The sequence below is a fragment of the Pipra filicauda genome, unplaced genomic scaffold, assembly GCF_003945595.2.
Source record: "Pipra filicauda isolate LSUMZ 115617 unplaced genomic scaffold, ASM394559v2 scaffold383_size682061_pilon, whole genome shotgun sequence".
Lineage (NCBI taxonomy): Eukaryota > Metazoa > Chordata > Aves > Passeriformes > Pipridae > Pipra > Pipra filicauda.
The window spans coordinates 99,996-120,448 of record NW_024104513.1 but is presented as its reverse complement, the minus strand read 5'-3'; the positions used below and the strand labels follow the sequence as shown (position 1 = coordinate 120,448).

The 20,453-nt window shown below is 45.6% G+C and overlaps 2 protein-coding genes across 2 annotated transcripts in view; one reads left to right on the top strand and one right to left on the bottom strand.

Moving 5' to 3' along the window:
- ADAM17 (ADAM metallopeptidase domain 17) overlaps positions 1-10,971 on the top strand; it is a 35,312-nt gene extending 24,341 nt beyond the window's left edge. Inside the window, exons 11-19 of the mRNA XM_027713402.2 lie at positions 103-255; positions 1,092-1,291; positions 2,320-2,423; positions 3,095-3,229; positions 4,104-4,234; positions 5,247-5,325; positions 6,492-6,580; positions 7,256-7,312; positions 8,946-10,971. Coding sequence (XP_027569203.2) covers positions 103-255; positions 1,092-1,291; positions 2,320-2,423; positions 3,095-3,229; positions 4,104-4,234; positions 5,247-5,325; positions 6,492-6,580; positions 7,256-7,312; positions 8,946-9,296 — 1,299 coding nt within the window. The 3' untranslated portion in view covers positions 9,297-10,971. The remainder of the gene's footprint in view (positions 1-102; positions 256-1,091; positions 1,292-2,319; positions 2,424-3,094; positions 3,230-4,103; positions 4,235-5,246; positions 5,326-6,491; positions 6,581-7,255; positions 7,313-8,945) is intronic.
- A 1,669-nt stretch (positions 10,972-12,640) lies between these two features.
- IAH1 (isoamyl acetate hydrolyzing esterase 1 (putative)) lies at positions 12,641-19,565 on the bottom strand. Its single transcript, XM_027713396.2, has 6 exons — positions 19,468-19,565; positions 18,283-18,335; positions 17,687-17,835; positions 16,711-16,872; positions 13,435-13,553; positions 12,641-12,981 (listed from the first exon to the last, which is right to left on the bottom strand). Exons 1-6 carry the CDS (start codon positions 19,546-19,548, stop codon positions 12,814-12,816), a joined length of 732 nt encoding a protein of 243 aa, XP_027569197.1. The 5' UTR covers positions 19,549-19,565; the 3' UTR covers positions 12,641-12,813.
- Between the last annotated feature and the right edge of the window lie 888 nt (positions 19,566-20,453).

Sequence of the window (20,453 nt, the reverse complement as noted above, 5' to 3'; positions counted from 1 at the left end):
TGTATCTTAGAAGTGCTGATGGCCTGGAATTAGCTGGGATCTTCTGTCCTTTCCTGCTTGGACTAATTTTTTTCAACATTGTTTTTTTCATGTTCAAAAAAGGAGGCTGACCTGGTTACGACACATGAACTTGGACATAACTTTGGAGCAGAGCATGATCCTGACAGTCTGCCAGAATGTGCCCCCACTGAAGACGAAGGAGGGAAATATGTCATGTATCCTATCGCTGTCAGTGGGGATCATGAAAACAACAAGGTATGGTTGTTTAGTTTTGCTTCAACATACAAGTTTCTGCTGTGGTCAGTGACCCTTTGTATGGCAACTCTGTTTAGTTAATGATTCCTGTAGCTTGAAACCATCGGGAATGTAATGGGTTAGCCATAAGGAGAAAACATTCACAAGCAGTTGGGTTCTCTGCAAGATAAGGTCATCTTTTGGAATCTGAGTTTCAGTGGAGTTCATAGCATGTCAAGGTGCATTTTAATTAGTTGCTTGTAATTAGCTGTGGCCACATGCTGCTGCAAGCAAGTCATCAGCAAGAGTGCAGTCCGGGACCTTCAGTACCAAGTAGTGTTTGGGTGGTCCATAGCTGCCGCTGTTGTAGAGAGACTGCCAGACGCCACAGCTGCAGTGGGAGCTTGCATTGGCAATGTGGAGTTGACCTTGTGTCTGTTCTGCAGATGAGAAACCAAGATTATCAGGGGATGATTAGTCTGCAGTGGAGTCTGACTTGTGGCTCGTGCCCAGCCCCGCTGCCGAGAGGTAGCGCAGTCTGTCCCTGTTGGTACGGCTTCACATCCCGTCCTGGGGGTGGTGAAGCCCTGAAGCCGTGGGAGAGCTGGGGTTGGCTCTGAGCCCAGCTGCGTGGGGGAGTCCCTGCAGTGTAATGTAGCAGTGTCCATTACGGACCCAACCCTTACTTTCCCATCTTAAAATTTTTCCGAGGTATCAAGCTGACAGTATAGAGGGAATAACTGCTTTCTGAGACACCTAAATTTGGAAGTGTAGGGAGGCCATGGCTGTCTTAGGTGCCAGTTGTTGACAGAGAGGTACACTCCTCAGTGCTGCTCTTTCCCCCTGTGACTCTCTAGATGTTCTCAAGCTGCAGCAAAAAATCCATCCATAGGACCATAGAGATCAAGGCCCAGGAGTGCTTCAAAGAGCGCAACAACAAAGTGTGTGGGAACTCCAGGGTGGATGAAGGGGAGGAATGCGATCCTGGCCTCTTGTACCAACAGGCTGATCCCTGCTGCACTGCAGACTGTAAACTGAAAGATGGTGCCAAGTGCAGGTAAGGGAAAATGAACTGCAACTTCTCTTTATGCAGGAGAGAGTGAAGGGCTGAAAACTCCTAAAGCCACTTGCAGTGTCACAGGCCTGTTTCTTGGCTTTCAGGCTGAACATGTGAGCTCAAGACAATAAAGGATATCAGGAAAGGCTACTGTATGCATACATTAGTTTTTGTAGCATTCTCTTACTTTTTCTGAGAAGTGTCAGAAGCTACAGGCTTGAAAATGATTATTGTGGTGGTGTTATTTTTACTAGCATTGTTATAAAGCAAACTTAGGCAATTGAAAAACAAGATTTAAAACTTCCTGTGCAAACTTTCTGTGCAGATACAATTTTTGCTTGTATTGCAAGGTAGCTTTATGCTGGGATCACATACTGATATTTCAAGACTGCTGCAGAACGTGTTTGAGCAGACAACACAGTGACTGCACTATATGAGTCCTCTTTCTGTTCTTGCTTTTTTTGGGGTGTTCATGGCCCTGTTCAATGCAGTGCCCTATCTTTTTTCATAGTTCAGCTTTACACCATGTAACATTAGAGAGCTTGTGCAACTCCTGTTGTTTAGCAAGAAAATCCTTCAATTTTAGTGAGTATTTTTATACTAAGGGCCTTTTATGTTAGGTGAGAACAATGAAAATAAAGACAGTGCAGAATAAAAAGTAGGAAACCTTCAGGACAAATGGAAGGGGAGGAAGTGTTTGGGGAAGGAAAGGGTGAAAGGTCTTGTCCTAAATTGCACAGCAAATGACAAGAGGAGGATCCAAGGGCCTTCAACAGAAGGGTCCCTGTGTTGTCTCTCAATACGCTGTACTGTCTATGTGATTTTACCTTTAGTACATGAAGACTCAGTGGGTGTGTAGAAAGATGGCTGTGGGAGGGGGCAGAGAGGGCAAGGGTTGAATCAATGAATCAGTATCCTAGAAGTAGGTTTTTTCCTAAACATCTTTTTTTTCTCTGGTTTTGTCACACTTGTACTTATTTTTTTAAAATTGCTTAATATTTATTTCTTTCATTTTGATCTTTCCCCAGTGATCGGAACAGTCCCTGCTGTAAAGGCTGCCAGTTTGAAAGTGCACAGAAGAAATGCCAAGAAGCCATAAATGCCACTTGTAAAGGAGAGTCTTTTTGCACTGGTAGGACGTGGTTCTGTCCCCTATATGTCAGCCAGCCAAGCGCTCCAGGCTCAGTGTCCTGTTCAACCCACTTTCAGTCTAGTGCCCTTTATCCATCCGGTACATGTAATTTTAGAGACCGGTTAAGCATCACAAAAGAGTCCTATAATGAGTTTCATTGTAGTCCAGGAGTCACTTGGTGATTTGTTGCCCAGAAGAACATGAAAAATGTTGATTTTTTTTTTTTTTCTTTTCTTCTTTGTTTCTTTCCCTTGAAAGAAGAAAAAACAAAACAGTGTGTTGCCCTGGGAGGGGACAAGAATGAATTTTGTCATAGAAAAGGTGGAATTACTGCAACTCTGCTTCACTTCCCCTCTTGTTTACTTCTTCATAATCTTTTCTGGAGGCAGAGAGTCAAGTCAGTGTCTGCTTTGCTGAGACTGCCTCCAGGGTCTGCACCTACTGCATGGTTGCCAGTGCCACAATGCCCGAGCTGTTGAAAGCCTCCAGAGCTTCTGCTGCCTCTCGGAGCAGTTGGCAGGCAACCTGCAGATGAAAGCCAAGAACAAGCTATTGGGGTTCCCCTGGGATAAGTCTGTATTTCCATTATTTTCCCTTTTTCTTCTGCACACTTAGGTGCTCTGCCCTTTGCTCTAACACAGCCCTCCCACTCTGCTGACTTCCATCTGTAGGGAACAGCAGCGAGTGTCCCCCTCCAGGGAATGCTCCGGATGACACCGTCTGTGTGGACATGGGGAAGTGCAAGGATGGGGAGTGTGTCCCTTTCTGTGAGAGGGAGAAGAACCTACGGTCGTGTGCGTGCAACGGTGGGTGACACGGGACTGAACTGGAGTGTGCCTCATCTCTGCTCTGTGGGGAGCACTGGCTCTGCTGCAGGATGGCCTGTGGGAGGGCTGAGCTTGTGGTTTCTGGAAAAGTTAAAACTGTTGGGTATTGTCAGGTGTTTTCTGTTTGAAAAAGGAATGTGAATGTCCTCCTGTCTTCTGGTAGTCTGGATTGAAGACATTAAGATGAGACTTATGGTCTGACACTCCAGCTAAAGAAGAGGACACTCTCCTACCTTCCACCTCTGCCACAGGTGGATGGGAGGGATTGTAAAGAGATCCTGACCAACCTCTGGACCAGGCATCTGGCAGAAGAGTATTGACCTGCAATGAGTACTTAAAGATTTCAAAGAGGTTAAAGTGCTTTGAGAATAAAGGATCCCTAAGTCCAGTCCCCTGCCACTGCAAACCTGCTCTCTGTATCATCTCTTAAGTGTGGTAAAGCAGCTGAGAGTAGGTGGAAGGCTTCATGGGGGCAGTGCAAGGAACCACTGTGAGCCACACTGAGATGGAGGGCATAGCTGAGGAGAAAGGTGTCTAGAGGACTCAGACCCCAAGGAATATTTAAATCTCTTTTTGTGGATGTGTTTGGAACCTCTTCACTGGCCCGTTGTTTCCTGCAGTGTTGGGGTATCAGCTTGGAGAGCTTGGTCCCAGTGTACCCCCTAATTGCACAGAGCATGTGATTGAGTTTTAGGCTTGGTCATCAGAGTGCCTGAAACTGGGCAACTCACATAGTCCTGCCTTCCCTGTGGGGAAGCTGTTGATGAACACAGTCAACCAGGGGAGACATGGGGTTGTGGGTTGCAGGTGACTCTTAGTGCTTCCAAGGAATGAGTGTGTTGCTCTGCTACAGAAACGGACAATTCCTGCAAGGTGTGCTGCCGGGACGAGCAGGACAGGTGCACCCCGTACGTTGATGCCAACGACCAGTTCCTGTTCCTGCGCAAGGGGAAACCTTGCACCGTGGGATTCTGTGACACTAATGTGAGTGTTCCCAGCTCTGCTCTGGCTGGGGGGGTGAGTCCTTGGGGAGGACTGTGCTGGTGAAGAGAAGCCAAAGCTTAACCTGTTGCTGAGCAGGGTGGGACATTTTAAGTCTCTCTTCACGGGGTAAAGGGTGTTGGAGGCTGCAGATGGAAGTTAGTTCTGCAGAGACCTGTGCAAGGTGGAGCTGTTACCCTCTGCACCTGCTTATTACCCTCTTCTGCTGCTCCCCACAGCTCAGCCAGCTGGCAGTCCTTGCAAAGGAGGTGAATGAGCACTGCTATAAGCTTGGCTAGGTTTGCAGCACTTGCCTTTACAGTTGTTCACATTAGCCCAATTAAGGTAATTTTTGACTCTAAATCATTCGAGTCAGCTAGCAATCACACAAAAATCCAGCTGGCAGTATCTGGAAGGGGCAGTGAGCCCATGGCAGGGAGACTGGTGGGTTTCTGGCACTCAGTGGCCTTTTCCGTGGTGCAGCTGCACAGTCGCGTCACCTGCAGACCCCAGTGGTTGGAGCTAAACTGTGTGTGAGCAGAAGTGAATTTGGGAGGGCACGTCCCAACCATTCCACTGGCAGAACTGGAGTGATCTACTCTGTTAAACCAGCACAACCCAATCTGGCAATGAGTCTGTCTGTAACTGTGAGCTCCCGAGAGCTGCAGCCTTCTCCATGGGTAATGGGATCTGAGGCTTCCAGTGCTTACACCTCTCTAGAAGCTTCAGTTTTATGTCCCCTAACACGGGCCAAAGGTAGGAGTTTGCACATTTCAGACTTTCAAACTTCATCTGTTTCAAACAGCAATCGAATTGAAACTGTTTTGCCAAAAATAAAAGCAGTAAAAATGGACTGCTGCTGTTGGGCATGAGTGTAAATGTGTATTCGGAATGCAAGTCAAGTCCTGCTGAGTCTGTAGTTCTCATTTCATTACCATGCTTGTGTGTCCTTCCCTCACCAAGAAGGAAGTAGTTAATGCTTAGGTAGCATAAGATCATTTTGTTACTTTTGCAGGGCAAATGCGAGAAGCAAGTACAGGATGTGATTGAACGATTTTGGGATTTCATAGACCAACTCAGCATCAATACTTTTGGTAAGATACACAACCATACCCTTTTGGGGTTTTTGAGTGCATGACACGAACCTCTAAAGCCTCAGAGGGAGTTAGCTGGCTGGTTTTATTCACCTGTGTACAAGGGTAGCCAGTAGCTGTGTTTGTGATGTATCTAAGTGTATTTTTGCCTGAAGTTTGACAATACTGAACTTGCTTTTCAAAGCTGAAAGGATGGGGGATCATTTTGCATTTTTTCACTTTGTTATTTTCTATCTAGGGATCTTCCAAGCTTGTGAAGGAAGTGATAGCTTCTTGTCTGAATACCAAGAGGTGGTCAGTTAGAGAAAAGGAAGTAAGACAGTCTTTTTAGAGGTCAGCTAGATTCAGCGTGGTACAAAGTGGGCCTCTCGGTGGGATTTAAATGTCAACAGGCTGGGAGGGGGGGAACACTTCCTTTCTCTGTTGTTTAAGAAAACCACTGAGGTCACATACCACAAGCTGTGTGCCTGTGCTGAGTCACTGTGAAGGGGCCCTCTTGGTCTTGATCCCCACTGTGCAATCCAGGCAGGTGTCACCTCACCCCTGGTGTCACCCCTGCTGTCTCGCTCTGTGTTACTGGAACCAGACAAACCCCGTTAATAAGCCAGTGCTGTGTAATGAGTGGTAACTGCATGTGCTCACAGTGACCCTCTGCCTCCACAGTGCAGTTATCTGGGCTTAGGGCTTTCGATCTTGAACTTCAGGGACAAAACATTGTTTCCTAGATAATTATTAAAGCTATTGAGCCTGCTTGGATAGAGGCAGTTTGTGAATCTTTGGTATTCAAATAATTAGTTTGGGGAGGCAGGTAGTTATCACATGATTCTTGCATCAGAATTTGGTGATGGACTCGCAGTGTGTCTTGTACAACTGAAAGGGGCAGCTTGGCTGACTCAGTATAAGCTGCTCCAAAGTGACTCATATTACATGTTACAGCCTGACAGCATTTCTCATCAGAGAACAACAGAAGAAAAAACCTGTTATTGTTAACATATATAATTTTAGAAAATTTTATAATTTTATCTTTGCCTACTCCTGCAACCTGTGCTTCTCTGAGCAGTTCTGAGGCTTCACTTGCTGTGCAGTGGCTGTAGAATGGGGATAGATGTGTATGTTCATGAAACAGTATTTGGTAGGTAACTGACAGTTTTGAACTGGTTTCACAGGGAAGTTCCTAGCGGATAATATAGTGGGCTCTGTGCTTGTCTTCTCCTTACTCTTTTGGATTCCTCTCAGCATCCTTGTGCACTGTGTGGTGAGTAAGCTGTCTTTGAGATGACTGCTCTGTTGGATTTTGCTGTAAGAAGTGTTCCCTTCATACATGAAATGGCGGATGTCTGTGGGAGAAACCAGTGGGAAGCCTTTAGTAAACCCTGTGAGGAAATCCAGCATATGTAAGGCTTACTGCTCCTTCAGTAGGCAAAAATCCTGCTAAACTCTGCCAGGCCTGGCAGACCCTGTGCTCCCATGACCATTCCCTGGAGCCCTTCTCATTCTTTCCCAGGCAGATTTTCTTTCTTGGCCTCCTGAATTCTACCCAAGTATAATTTTGGTAATTTTATCATTACAGTTGAAGTTTTCTAAAACCCTGTGAAGAAATAAGACACCCATATTTTGAGGGAAGACCTAGAGTGGGAAGTGGTCTTGGTTGAGCTTGGGTGGATGGCTAAAGAGAAAGGGGGAGCTTTTGACAACTGAGATCGTGGGCATGGGGCATGCTACCATCAGCAGTGTGGGTTTAGAGCAGAGGAGTGCTGCACCCACAAGCAGTCCTGGGATGGATGGGAAGGCATGGGAGGTAAGGGAAGGGGAAAAGAACCCCACACAGTGCTGTATCCCCGCAGAAAAAAAGGGGACAGGGACTTTGGGAAATTAACTTTCTTATTTTGTGTTTGTGTGTTTTGGTTTGCTTTTTTTTGTTTTCCAATAGGACAAGAAATTGGACAAGCAGTATGAGGAGAACACAAAGTCCCTGTTTTGCCCCAGTGTAAGTTGCTGTCTGAACCCGAATTGACAGAAAGCTCTCCAATGTGTACTGGAAAACCTGAACCTTGGGTGTCTGCAGGGGATTTATTAAAGAAGTTATATCAGAGACACCCGAAGCCTTGTGCTGCAGAGGGTGGATCAGTCTGAGAGGAAGCCATTTCTGAACAAGCCTGTGCTCACTTTGTCAAGCACTGCAGCTTGGTGGGGTAGATTCTTCCTTCCTGTCAGAGCTGTGCCTTGTCGCCAGAGCAACTCTCTGGCAGCAGCCGCAGCTCCCAGGGCAGGAAGCCTCTCTGCTCCGCGGAGCACCGCGTGCGGCATCCCCTCGGCACAGGTCACTTGGCAGCTTCAGCCACAGGCTGCCTGTTCCCAGCCAAGTGGTGTCAGGGAACCACACAAGGCTCAAAAATCTCTGCAAAATGCCCTGTCTTTGCTGCAGAATGGCTGTTTGCAGGGGGCAGCTTCTAGAGACCAGATGTGCTACAGCCTTCCAGTTGCTCAAGGGGCCCATCAGTCACACTTCCCACCTGGCAGATACTGAGCTGGGAGAGGGGAAAAGCAAAAAAGTGCAAAGATAAATTTTAATCACGGTCCAGCACAGGGCACCTTCTGACATAGATTTTTGGGTATCCTTTCCTGTGCTTTGACAACCTAATTCTTATTAATAATTGAATCATTTGATTAAGGTAATGTCATTTTGTAAGGGGAGGGGAAAAAAAAGCCTTGCAGAGCTCTTCCTTGTACAACCACTGAGGGAAGCATACTGAAGTCAGAGACCACTGAGGCAGACTGCCTCTGTCATCTACCCTGACAGAACTGAAGGTGATCTTAGTTTGAGTGCCCCATAGCTGTTCCTGAATGCCATGAGAAAAGTCACCTTTAGAGCTTTTTACCTGCATTCAATCATGAAAATCACAGAAGCAGGTGTAGAGAGAGAGCACAGGTATAGTTGCTCCTTGCACCAGCAACAGTTTAGCAAATAGATCTTGTGTCTTTTGGATCTGCTGAGGATGGAGCAGTTGGGAAATGCAGTACTGGTAGCAGGTACTCATCTCATCCTGCCCAGTACTAGCATTTGCTGAGGTCCGTGGGGATTCTTTTATGCCTAGAAATCTCTAGATGTTTTCTAAACCATACTCAAAAAGAAGCAGAAATCAATGGACTTTTATCTTAATCTGGGTTGCAGAATTTGTTTGTGATGATACTGGTCCTTCCAGTCTTTGACCCTGTCTTCAGGTCAGCTTCTTGCACATGAAACCAGGAACTCTCCAGGTTGGAGGAGTGGAATAAGCTGTACCTTGGACTGCTTCCGTGCACTGAACTCTCTGTCATCCGGCTTGACCCTGCATTTCTAGTCCTAGGTTTCGCCAAAGCAGTGTTGGGCCTGGAGGAGATGGGGCTGAGTCAGCTCTGTCCCATTGAGACTGTGGGGCTTTATACAGAGAAGGAAGAAGCAGAAATAAAATGCCTTCAGGGACTGGAGGGGGGATGTGGTAGCCTTTAAACCATCATAACAGGAGTGCAGGTACTCCTCAGGAGGTACCTCCTCCCTTTGAAAAACGACTCAGAAACTGAACCCTGGACTAGGTCCTGGTGGGGTTTTTTCCAGTGACATGGCTGCTTGTGTCTTGCAGAACGTGGAGATGCTCAGCAGCCTGGACTCTGCCTCCGTTCGGATCATCAAGCCCTTCCCCACGGCACAGTCGACGAGCCGGCACCAGCCGCTGCAGCCCCTCACGGCCGCACCCGCCGTCGCTGCGGCGCCCAAACAGGACCACCAAAGGATGGACACCATCCAGGAGGACCCCAGCACCGACTCCCACATCGACGAGGATGCCTTTGAGAAGGACCCTTTCCCAAATAGCAGCTCGGCCGCCAAATCTTTTGAGGACTTGACAGACCATCCTGTCATTAGGAGTGAGAAAGCTTCGTCCTTTAAACTGCAGCGCCAGAACCGGGTGGACAGCAAAGAAACAGAATGCTAGTGTCTTGCTGCCTTCCAAATGTACAGCTTGTGTCTGCAAAATAAGGATCTAAAACCATTTCATTTCTATAAATATAAATATATGTATATATATTTTTGTGAGGGAGTGGGAGAATAAGGAAGTGACCTACTGCAGATGCTGGTCATGTGTATGACCTTCCTTAAATTACATTTATTAGAGCATTATATCTTTTAAAAAGGAAAATCCAAACTAGAACTGGCTTGTTTTTTGAAGCTTTTTGGATTTGTTCTTCTGTTTCCTTCACCTTTAACATTTCCTTCAACCTGTGGTGCAAAACCAAGTATCCTGATGGATACTGGATTGTGTATATCAGCCTTTTTTATAATTTAATATTTTGTAGTCTGACAGCACTGATAGACAAAATTAAGGGGCTTTTAAAACCAAAATGAAAACACTGCAGTATGTTCCATATAGAGTAGACCATTTAGAAATTTAAGGTACATGTAAGCAAAAGCCTAAGAAAATGCCTTGAGAACAGAAGAAGAGTAATGAAACAAATAAAAATAGAGTCTCGCAGCATTCAATGAAATGCATAATCAGAGTAAAGAAGCATTAGATACACAGCTTCTGAATAAATAAAAGGATCACAAAAGCAGTTAAACCTTATACAGTGCATGGGAAATGCTCCTCTAGCATGAAACCCTTTTGACTCAGCGATGAGGTTGTCTTGTCTTTGTGGCTTTTGCTGGGAGCTTCCCCCTCTGCACTGAGTCTGTGTGTCGCAGGTGTCTGGTAGAAGAAAGAAGTGTAAGGGGAGAAATCATTTATGCAGGTGATGACGTTTTAAAATGCTGTTTACAGCAGTTGTTTCAGTGCAGAAATGTTTCTCCAAATGTTAATTTAAAATAGGCAACACTATTGTTGAAATGTTCAAATGGCTGTCTCTCTGTTTTCTGTGGTCTCTGTGGCCTTTGGAATCTCCTACTGCCTGAACAGGTGTGGGGGGGAAATCACTCAATTGCAGGGGAGGCATTTGCTTAAAAACAATTGTGAATTTAGTAAAGAAATGAAGAAACCTTTGTTAAAACTTGCAGGGTAAGTCTAAGGAGGAGACTTTGTGAATTCAAATTCTCACACAGGTAGCAAAATATGATGTTAAAAGTTGGTAATTGGATGGTGTCCTCTGTACACCTGGAGCCAGGTGAGCTGGGACTGCCACGTGAGCATTGTTTTGGCTTAGTAGCAGCTGGACTGACACAGTGGAGTCACAGAGCAACTGTCCTGATAGCACAGCAGCACCTTCATTGTGCATCTGTTTTCTCCCACAATAATCTCCTGATAAAACTGACAGAAGGTGACCCAAGGGCAGAACTGTTTAACTGTTACAATCCTGGACTTGGCCACAGGGGAACCACGGCTGCAGCGAGTCTGTGTTTTTAAACATGAGGGAAAGGAACCAAACCTGTGCTGGAGGGTTGTGTGAACTCCTCCCCACCCAAGGATACTTGTTACACTAATACTTGAACGTGTGCCTTATGGTATTCCTATCTGACTAGCTATTGTGTTTTATATACTGGGTTTGAACTTTGGGGTTGTTTGTTTTTTGTTTGGGTTTTCTTTTTTTGATTCAGTGCAAAGTACATGTGTGAGGAGTTAATTTAATTCCAAAAAAAATAAAAGCTTTTTATATTAAAAAAAAAAATCAGTTAAACAAGAGCTGTTTCTGTGCAGTCCTTTTAGAAAAGATCTCCATTCTTTAGCTGTCACACTCAGTTAAAAGTCTAGCATGCAGCCAGGCATTTCCAACTGCTCCTTTCTGAAACTCAGCTGCTGTGGAAGCCGGACCCAGAGCATCTTTGGGACAGACTTGCATTCGAAGGCCTGCCCTGCTTCCTGCTGGGGATGGAGTTGGTCTTGCCACATATCCTGTGGATTATTATCAGTTCAGATGGTGAAGTTAATGCCTATGGTATGGGGGTGCACTCAAATGCCTTTTCAGCTAGCAAATCTGTAAGTGCATGTTCTCAGCACAAAGGTCTTTCCATCCCAGGTGAAAACCAGGCATTGGCAGGTGCTTGGGAGCACGAAAATACAGGGTTGGAGCAGGCCTTGGAAATCACTGGATCCAGCCCCACTCTGAGCTGTATTCCAGAAACTGAAAGAGGTATTTGCATGGCTGGTTTGTAACATCTAAGGCAGGAAGATTCACAGCTTCTCACAGGGAGCTTTCACTGTTCAGTCTTCACTGTAAGCATTTATTACAGAAAGGACAGTCCACTTTAATACTTATAAATATTTATAAGTCAAACTAGCTTCTGGCCTGGCTTCAGGCACATGACAAGTAACTACTTGTGCTCCAGTTTATAAAACTGGTACATCGTAGATGATGGGTTTTGGCCAACTTGTCCTAATTATTTAGTGAAGCTAAGGCAGCCTCATGGCACTAACAGTGCAGGACATCAATCATGAGATGCTCTCAGCCTCTGTCTCACCCAATAAATAAATAATAAATGCATGATAAACACATGTCTTCCATGCCAACCTAAGTGTTAATATAAGACCTGAATTATGGAGGGGTTATGTTTGCAGTGATAAACTGTTTGATCTTTATGCACAGTCCTCATTTTTGTTGCTATCTGGCTTTCTAGCCAATTATTTTCCAAACCATTTTTTTCCATACTTGTTAAATTTCATCTAAGTTTCAGGCAATTTTTTTTTTTCATTTTTTGAAGGCAGTTTCATAGTTTGTGTTCTCTTGGTCAAAAACTATGCAAAGTCTGCAGTACTCACCTGTAACATTAGTTGTTAAGTTATGGATGAATCCCAAAGCTCACCTGAAAGGTCTCCTTAGCTTGATGGCAAATGACATATGGTGCAGCTTTTGTCAGCAGAGATGCAGAGCTTTTCAAGTAATTCTTCCAAGCTCGTACATCACCAGTTTTATACTATCCAAAAACATGCACTGCTTTGAAATCTGTGCCTATACACAAGTGCCAAGTGTAAAGAAGCTGCTGCTGGGTGCTGAAATAACTTAAACTTTAAAACCCCTGCTCTGACGACACTGTATCACTATCAGAGCCTCGCTAAAACTCAGAGGACTGCTTTTCCTGCCATCTTACATCCAAATAAATTAATCTGGACTGACATTAATGGTTCTTGACAAACTCCATGCTACTCCCTCTTATCAGCTCCTAAGTGTTTAAAGCAAGTAGATGGTATTAATCAAAGTGCAGTCCCCAAAGCTCAGGCCAGAAACTTCTCAGGGAAGCCTCTGTCCCTTGGCCACAGAGCAGCTGAGACAATCATTTTCCTCTGAGTCTTCCAAGGAAAGAGCTGCTCATCCCCAGCACCAGCAGCAGAAAGAAAAACCACCCCAGAACACATCCCACGTGGTCTCATCTTTATTCTCCCACAGACTGAGAGAAGGTGACACAGAAGAGCATTGATGGGGCCTCCCCTGTACACCGTTCCCTGAGGACACAGTTTGCAGGACATTGCTGGATAACAGGCTGGCTGTGTCTGGCGTGGCTGCCTTGGCTCCTCACTGCAGGGGATCTCACAGCAGACTGGCCTCGGGGTTCGTGTGGTCCACGTCACGCCAGTAAGGAAGCAGGGAAGGAAGTGCAGACACTTTGTTTTCCAGGCGTGACCAAAGCTGAGCTGCCAGAAAGCTGTTGCCTTTTGGTGATAAATGAAGACCATCAGACAAATAGGAAGAGAAATCCTACAAGGGAGGTCAAAGACATGTATTAGTGTATTTGCTAGCTGGAAAGAGAAGGTTTGGAGTAATTCTTCAAAGCCAGTTGGTGTATATATATACTGGTTTTATTTTTCACCATTTGTGCTAAAATAGTAAGAGAATGTTCTGATGGCTGAAGTCACTGCTACCCATCAGGAAAAGACTGAGTGATGCTCAATCTATTCCATGATTCAAGACCAAGGAAAAGGTTATTTACAGGGGACATCTGCTAACCAAGTATCATGGCCAGGCCATATTAAGCTTTATTTCTCATTGCCCACTATGAAGCATTGTGGTTTACTCTTTTCCTTCCCCAAAGTGTAACTTGGATATATTTTGTATCGTGTCAGTGTTAATGCAGCACCACCAGTTCCTCTATGCTAAATAATGCATTTCACAATTCATGACAGTGTCGAATCTTTTCTCATTACATCATACCTGATTCTTTTGCATCAGTGTCCAGAGGTCGAGCACGTCTGTCCCGCAGTCCTTGGCGACCTGGACACAGGCCTGGGCGTACTGTCCAGTGGTGGCATTGCAGCGGTTTAGTTTGTCACCTACCAACCAGAAACAAAGAGAACATCTCGCAACCGCGACTGATACAGTTTGATTTCAGCCTTCTGTGCCACAATTTGTTAAACCAGCAGACATAACCAATTACAAACTAAATCCAAAGCACTGCAAGTAAGTGGCCAGAAGTAAAGCCTGGGTGGTGCCTTTCAGGGCACCTTTTGGTTTTGAGTAATTTCAAAAAGACTCTTGTTAAGAAATGTGCAACAGGTGTGAGGCAACTGCACCAAGCACACAGCATGACTCTTACATCTGTACTGTTCACAGATTTCACCTACTGGCAATCTAGGTGAAATCAGTGCATAGATTTAAAACTCTTCATATTCCTGCTAAAAGCAGGCAGAAGAGTAAACCAAATGTAAATCTATTTCCAAGTTCAGCTCCTACTTTTTGGCTGACTTTCCACATTTAACAGCTCCTTGCAGCAGCTGCAATATGCTGGTGAGAGCGGGGCACATTTGGGTCCAAAGCTTCACCAGCACTCCCAGCTGCTGCATCTGTGCACTCAGTGACACCAGAGCTGGACCTTCAGTATGTGCTCAGTGCCAGCTGCTCTAAGCCAGCAGTTCTGCACAGACCACAGGGAAGCTCTGGGGCAGGGTATCACCAAGTTATGTTGGGGAGTTTTTTAATGGGACCTGAAGTGCAATTCATCAACTCCGACTCTACTCTCTCCTCGCGTCTGATGAATCAGGCATCGGAATGGGCTGCCCAGGGAAGTGGTGGATTCTCCATCCCTGGAGGTTTTTAAGATGAGACTGGATGTGGCACTTAGTGCCATGGTCTGGTAACCACGGCAGTAGTGGATCAAGGGTTGGACTTGATGATCTCAGAGGTCCCTTCCAACCCAGCTGATTCTATGATTTCCACTTCTTCATGCTGACACCTCTTTCTTCCCATCATTTCTTTTCGTGGTAAAAATGTCTCTGGCAGCCTCACTGGTCCTTTGTTTCCTAACTCTGGCATTTCTCAGCTTTCTTCCTGGCTCACCTCTCCCACAGACTGAGAGGCCTTTCAGCTCATTCAGCCTCCACCACAGAGAGCTCCCTTTGCTGCCAAATTGTATTGCTCACAACCTCACCTCCCAGGTGAGGCCTTGCAGTCCCATCTCTCTCTCTCTCTCTGACATCTAAATCTAACAGAGTTGATAATTTCTTATTCTCCCTTTGCCTTTTCTTTCATCATTAGGATTATTTCTCAACAGTTTCATCTTCTCTTTCCTTCTGGAAGCACACAAATGCACACCTGCTCTCAATGTGCAGCTCTGCAGGAGCACATGCTGGTCTATAAGCAAAGAGCAGCAGCCAAAGAAAACACAGGGAATATAGGCATCTCCTGAGGGACCAAGGAGGCAACCCAGTGGTCCACTCTGACCTGCACTACTCACTCAGCTCGGAAAGGAGGACTGTCAGCAATGGGAAGCAATGATACCCAGAGGCAATGAGATACCCAGAGACACCAGATGCATCTGGGTGTGTGGGACTGACCTGAGGGAGCTGTTTGTTGTACTGGTGAGGTCACTGTCTACACCTACAAAAATTCATGGCTAACAGGAGACCCATGGTGACTGGATGAAGGTTAACACTTCACCCATTTTTAAGAAAGGCAAGAAAAAATACATGGGAAATTGTTAATCACTCAGCCTCACCCCAGTGCTGGGAAGGATGTTGGGGTTACCTCCTCTTGGAATTAATTTCCAAGCACATAAAGGACAAGAAGGAACAATCAACACAAATTTAGCAAAGCTAGACCAACCCACTTGCCTTCTGCAATGAAATGATGGCTACACAGCTGACAAAGAGCAGCCCTGCCTTCAGCAGGGGCTCTGACTCTGTCTCCCACAGCACTCACATTTGGAAGCCGAGTTTCCTTCCGTGCTTCTTCTTACACAAGGACGAATGCTCCTGTGTACATCACCATCCTCCCGCTTCCCATCTCTCCTTTGCTCTGATATCTATCTGACAAAACTAGAAACAGGTAGAACATTTCTCCTGGATACTGGAGGGCAGGTGGTCCGATAGTGCTGCTCACTGTGCCCACAATAGTCCACCTGTGTTCCACAGGCTGAGATCACCCTGTCTTCTGTTCATCCCTAGACAGCAATCTCCTTTAGACAGATGCTGGGAGATTCAATGCTGTAAATGAGTTTCCTCCCTCCCTACCCCATAAAAAGAACAGCTTTAAGATAAAAATGGATTAACATCTTACAAGTGCTCCTTGATAGCTGGGAGCCAGAAAAGCAGCATTTGAGGTGTGCTCATATGATATCACATCAAAGCCTTCTAACACAAACTCAGACAAGTATATTGTCTAAGTTAATGCAGTTTAAACATGAGGTCACCTTCAGTGTTACTGCTTTGACTGAAAGCACAACTCAGGATATGCAACACCACCTAAATTAGAGAAAATCCTGCCACTAAGGTGACAGCTCTGTATTTGCCTGACCCAACTCAAAAGTCTTTTATACATGTGCAAAAACTGGACGAGCTGTCCCAACAGAAAAGACAACACTGCCAGTGGAGCCAGTGGGATTATGGCAATTTCCACCAGCTCAGTAACACAAGGTAAGCAATGCTGTTATGTCTCTAATTTTAGAGTTAGCTTGAACAATGCAACAGGAAATCACTGAAGCACCTTTCTCCTGTTTTTCAGGTACTTTTATTAGCATCCTTAGAATTATCTGGTTCTGGTTTTTTGCAATTCAAAATAAACCTGGCTAGGATATTACTGCTTATCCAAATAGATATGAAATCTGCTGTGACTAGTATAAAACTTTCTAAGGCATAAAATGCCAAAATATCTTCCATTATTTATATTATTTTGGAAGCTGCTGGGACACAATGTAATGTGCCTAGGACATCCTGTCAAAACTCATGTTCTTAGAGGACAGCCACCTCTGTCAGTTCTATGCATGAACAGATCAATCGACACTTCAGAAAGGATGCTAATAATTAGTTGGTAGTTACTCCACAAGCTTATCCAAAAGTTGTTTAGCAAAACAGCCAGCAGTCCTTTCCATCACTGCTGAGAACATGGCTGCAATCTGGCACAAGCACAAAGGAAATCATCTGCTAACCTGGGATCAGTAACTTACACTGTGCTGGTAAAAAGCAGAAATTCTGCCCATCCACATCATTCATTTACCTTTGGCAAGACACGCCTTTTCCCAAGCTGATTCCTGAAGAGGTGGTGGTGTTATCAAAATAATCCTGTCTTCAGTAATGTCTACTGACTTCAGAAACTGTATCATGCTCTTTAGGTTCGCAGCATATTCCTCCAAAGGAACGTGTTGCTTAGGGTTCAGATCTGTGAGGGTGGAGCACATGCATGAGTGATGTTGAGATGCTTACAGGTTTATTTATTATGTGTAACAGGTTCATTACACAACACAACAGGATTTTTACACAGCATATGACTGTGGACGCTCATTCCCAGCATGCAGCCCATCTCAGCCATGGATTCAGGAGGTGTGGTAGGAAAATGCTGTTTCTCAATATCCAAAGGAGACAAAACAAAACTTTAAACACAGAACTCCAACTAACACAAATAAGGCAAAGGGGAAAAAAACACCGTTTTTTTTTCAAGATGCTTTTTCTTACAACTCCATAACTTAGATCACATAATCACCTCAAACCTCATCTGAACCAAGACCTAAAATTTTTAACTCTCTTGAACGCAGAGAAAATTTTGGAACGTCCCACAGACATGCAGCCAGTCCTTTGTGCACTGATGTTATCATTTTCATTAGACTAGCTGTGCATGCTGCTATGCTTATCTGAAAGAGAATCCAGATGCTACTTTCCCACATTTCCTCAGCTCATCTACCAAGGACTCAAACTCTTTTAAAGACAGAAAAAACAGCTAAACACCCAACTCCCGTTTTAGGTGATCACTATACAACTAATTCTTGAGCATCCTGAAATTTACTTTTTTAATACTAAAAGTTGGAAAAAAAAATAGGACTGAAAATCATCCACTGTATAAATGAAAAGAGAGAAACCAGTTCCCAGAGAAGTGGTAGGAAAAGCCTATGAAATATTCTGCCTTTTCTGCTAAACTGTAAAACTGTTTAAGAGATCAGGTGATGGAAAAAAAGAGGACAAAAAGAAAGCTACCCTACCTTTCAAAGCACTGTCATTAGCTCCAAAGAAAATAGTAATGGCAATAATACTTTCAGCACTAGTACTCTCAGTGATCAATCTTGGAAGAATCAATTTAGCCCATCTGGTGTTGTACCCCGAGATCCCACGGTTCACAACATCACATTTTCTGAAATAGAGAAGCATATCAAAAAGAACATCTCTCCTCTGTCCACCAGAACAAAACTTGGGAAGTTCTGAACCATTCTTTCAGGATATCTGCCTCCATCCCTCTCAGGAAAAATGAGATGTCACAGGAATTTTCAATGGGATCATGTTTTGAAAGTGCATGCACAGACTGCACATTTAGTATTTACCTGTCACACTATGGTACCAGAAAAACAATCCTGATAATCACTAAGGAGTTTTTTCTTTCCACTTAAGCTTTGAGTAGAAACACCCAATGATTATTTCCACCAGTACTCAGTATGCTGCCACCAAAGCAGTTCCACTTTGCTGAATAAATAAATGTTAATAAATAAATATACATTAAATATTAACTTGTGTTAGTTTTCATTTAGAAAAGTCACATGACTCTCTGCATACTAGAAATTACTTTTGAAATTTAAGCTCTCACCTGACCAGTCTGTCAGCAAGGTATGCCCCCCAGCCGTTTTCCTGGAAGGAGTACTGAAAGCAAGGAAAATGGTTAGAACTTGCTCCCCCAGAGGTCAGCCCCACCACCGGCACCTTCCCTCCTCAAAAGCTTTTTTTGTGCATGGCCTCTGGCACTGCTGCAGCATCGCTCACTCCCTCCCTGCCCGGTCCCTCCGAGGTGAAACAGCGCCGGTCTCACCCAGACGCATCACTGGCATCCGAGGCAACACGGGGCTGTACCTACAGACCCCGCAGACTCTTCAAAATCAAAAATCAAAACTGACTGCTGCCAGACTGTAGTTTCATTTTGGCCACTGAGGGTTGGTTTTGTTTTGTTTGTAATATTTTTCTACTTTATTTCTAAGATCCTTTCACTGCGCTTTCATTCAAAAGAGCATCTCTCAAAACTCCTCTCTCTGCATGCTGCTTCAGAGTGCAGTGTGATGCCTACCTCTTACAGCAGTGGAAAAATGAACCCCTTCTCCTTATCCCCACTGCTGCACCACCCTCCCTGCTACAATTCTGCACAGTGAGCCGGTTTAGACACCGATCTCCCATTAAAGACAACTTTCGCCGCTGGCCAAGTCTTTTTTCAGAGCAGGTCAGTGAACCACTCCACCATGCAGAAGGCAGGGACCCAAAATCCAACACTAAAGAGCTGGTGTTGCCTCAAAGGAGATGTTCACCAGGCACATCAGCACAGAACATGTCTCCGTGCTGGGTGAGCTGGACACAGAGAGCCGCAGAGCCGGGATGCACCGGGAGCCAGGGCAGGGCAGGCAGCGGCTGTACAGACACCACGCGGGGCTCCCGGTCTGGAAAACGCCCCTGGCACCGAAATGCCACAAGCTACACCTTCACCACATCTCTATTCTAACGCAGGGACCTCGAGAATTTCTGCGTATTGGCTCTAAATCTCATAAACGCCCACCAGGCGTGACGGCTCCCCGAACACCCTCACGGCAGGTCTAACAGGGATGTGACCGCAGTCCCAAGGGACCATATCCCGCTTTCCATTACAAACGAATCCAAGCCCCGCGCTTGGCACCGGCGCTCCGGGTAATGCCGGGACGCTTCCGGGCTGCCGGCCCCGGTACGAGGAACAGGGATGGCCACGGAACTCCACCCCGGGAATTGCGGAGCCAGGCCCAGGGGGAGCCGCTACCTCAGTGATGGAGTCTCCGAAGAGGAGGACGCGGGGCCAGCGCAGGAGCCGCCCGCGGGCTCCCGCCTCCGCCAGCGCCATGGCCGCGCCCGGACATCCGCCGGGAGCGGGGAAGGGGAGGCGGCCTCGCCGCTTCCTGAGGCGGGAAAGGGGGCGGCAGCGCCGGGGGGAGGCTTCAAAACCGGGTTCAGCTCCCAGCTCCCCCCTGAAGGTTTCATCGCCCCCCTCCCCACGTCAAAAGGCTCATCCATGGAGGTGCGCGAAGAGGGGCAGCCGGAGACAGATCCCTCGCCCTTTGTGCTGGCTGAAAGCGCGTTCAGAACATGTGTAAATTTAAGATTTTTATCTGCTCCAAAGAGACACTTCCTTTTTAAGAAAATGCAATTATCTCAATTAAAGGACTTCATAGTCTTAGTTACCCAACGACACAAATGAAGGGGGGGAAAGCTGCTAATTCTGCTAGTACTAACACACTAATTCTGGGAATACTAGTACTGCTATGAAGATTATTAGGTGCCATTTTAATCAACTGAGAAAAGGAGGGGAAAAAAAGCTGTGTGTACTAGAGAAACATTTAATCTCTTTTGACTCAAAAGTTACTTTCTGTGGGAATTTTTCAGTATGACTTACTGTTTGTCCACAACCTCAGCTACCTCAGGAATATCACACTGTATTTGGAATTCTCCTCTGCATCCTGCAGTTTCTGATACCCCGTGTCACTCTTCCCAGGAACACCGTTTCTGATTGTCACAGACAGAGGGACAGGAGCACTCAGGGCACGAGAGGCTGTCACAGCTCATGAGCACCCACTTCACCTGAGGCTGGTTCTGTTCCTCTTGTCCACTTAATGGCAATGCCAGCACACAAAGTTTTAGATCTCCAGTTAACCCCAATACGCAAATATGGATTCCATTTCAAATGTGTTCAAGACCCCTTTGACTTCAAGCAGATACAAGCATGCAGGCAATTACTTCCTTGATAGGAAC

Coding starts and splice junctions, on each gene's coding strand:
- IAH1 (XM_027713396.2), bottom strand. CDS start 19,548: ATGGCGCTGGCGGAGGCGGGAGCCCGCGGGCGGCTCCTGCGCTGGCCC. Junction 18,336..19,467: donor TCGGAGACTCCATCACTGAG/GTAGCGGCTCCC, acceptor CCTTGCTTTCAG/TACTCCTTCCAGGAAAACGG. Junction 13,554..16,710: donor AAAGGCGTGTCTTGCCAAAG/GTAAATGAATGA, acceptor TCTGGTTGGTAG/GTGACAAACTAAACCGCTGC.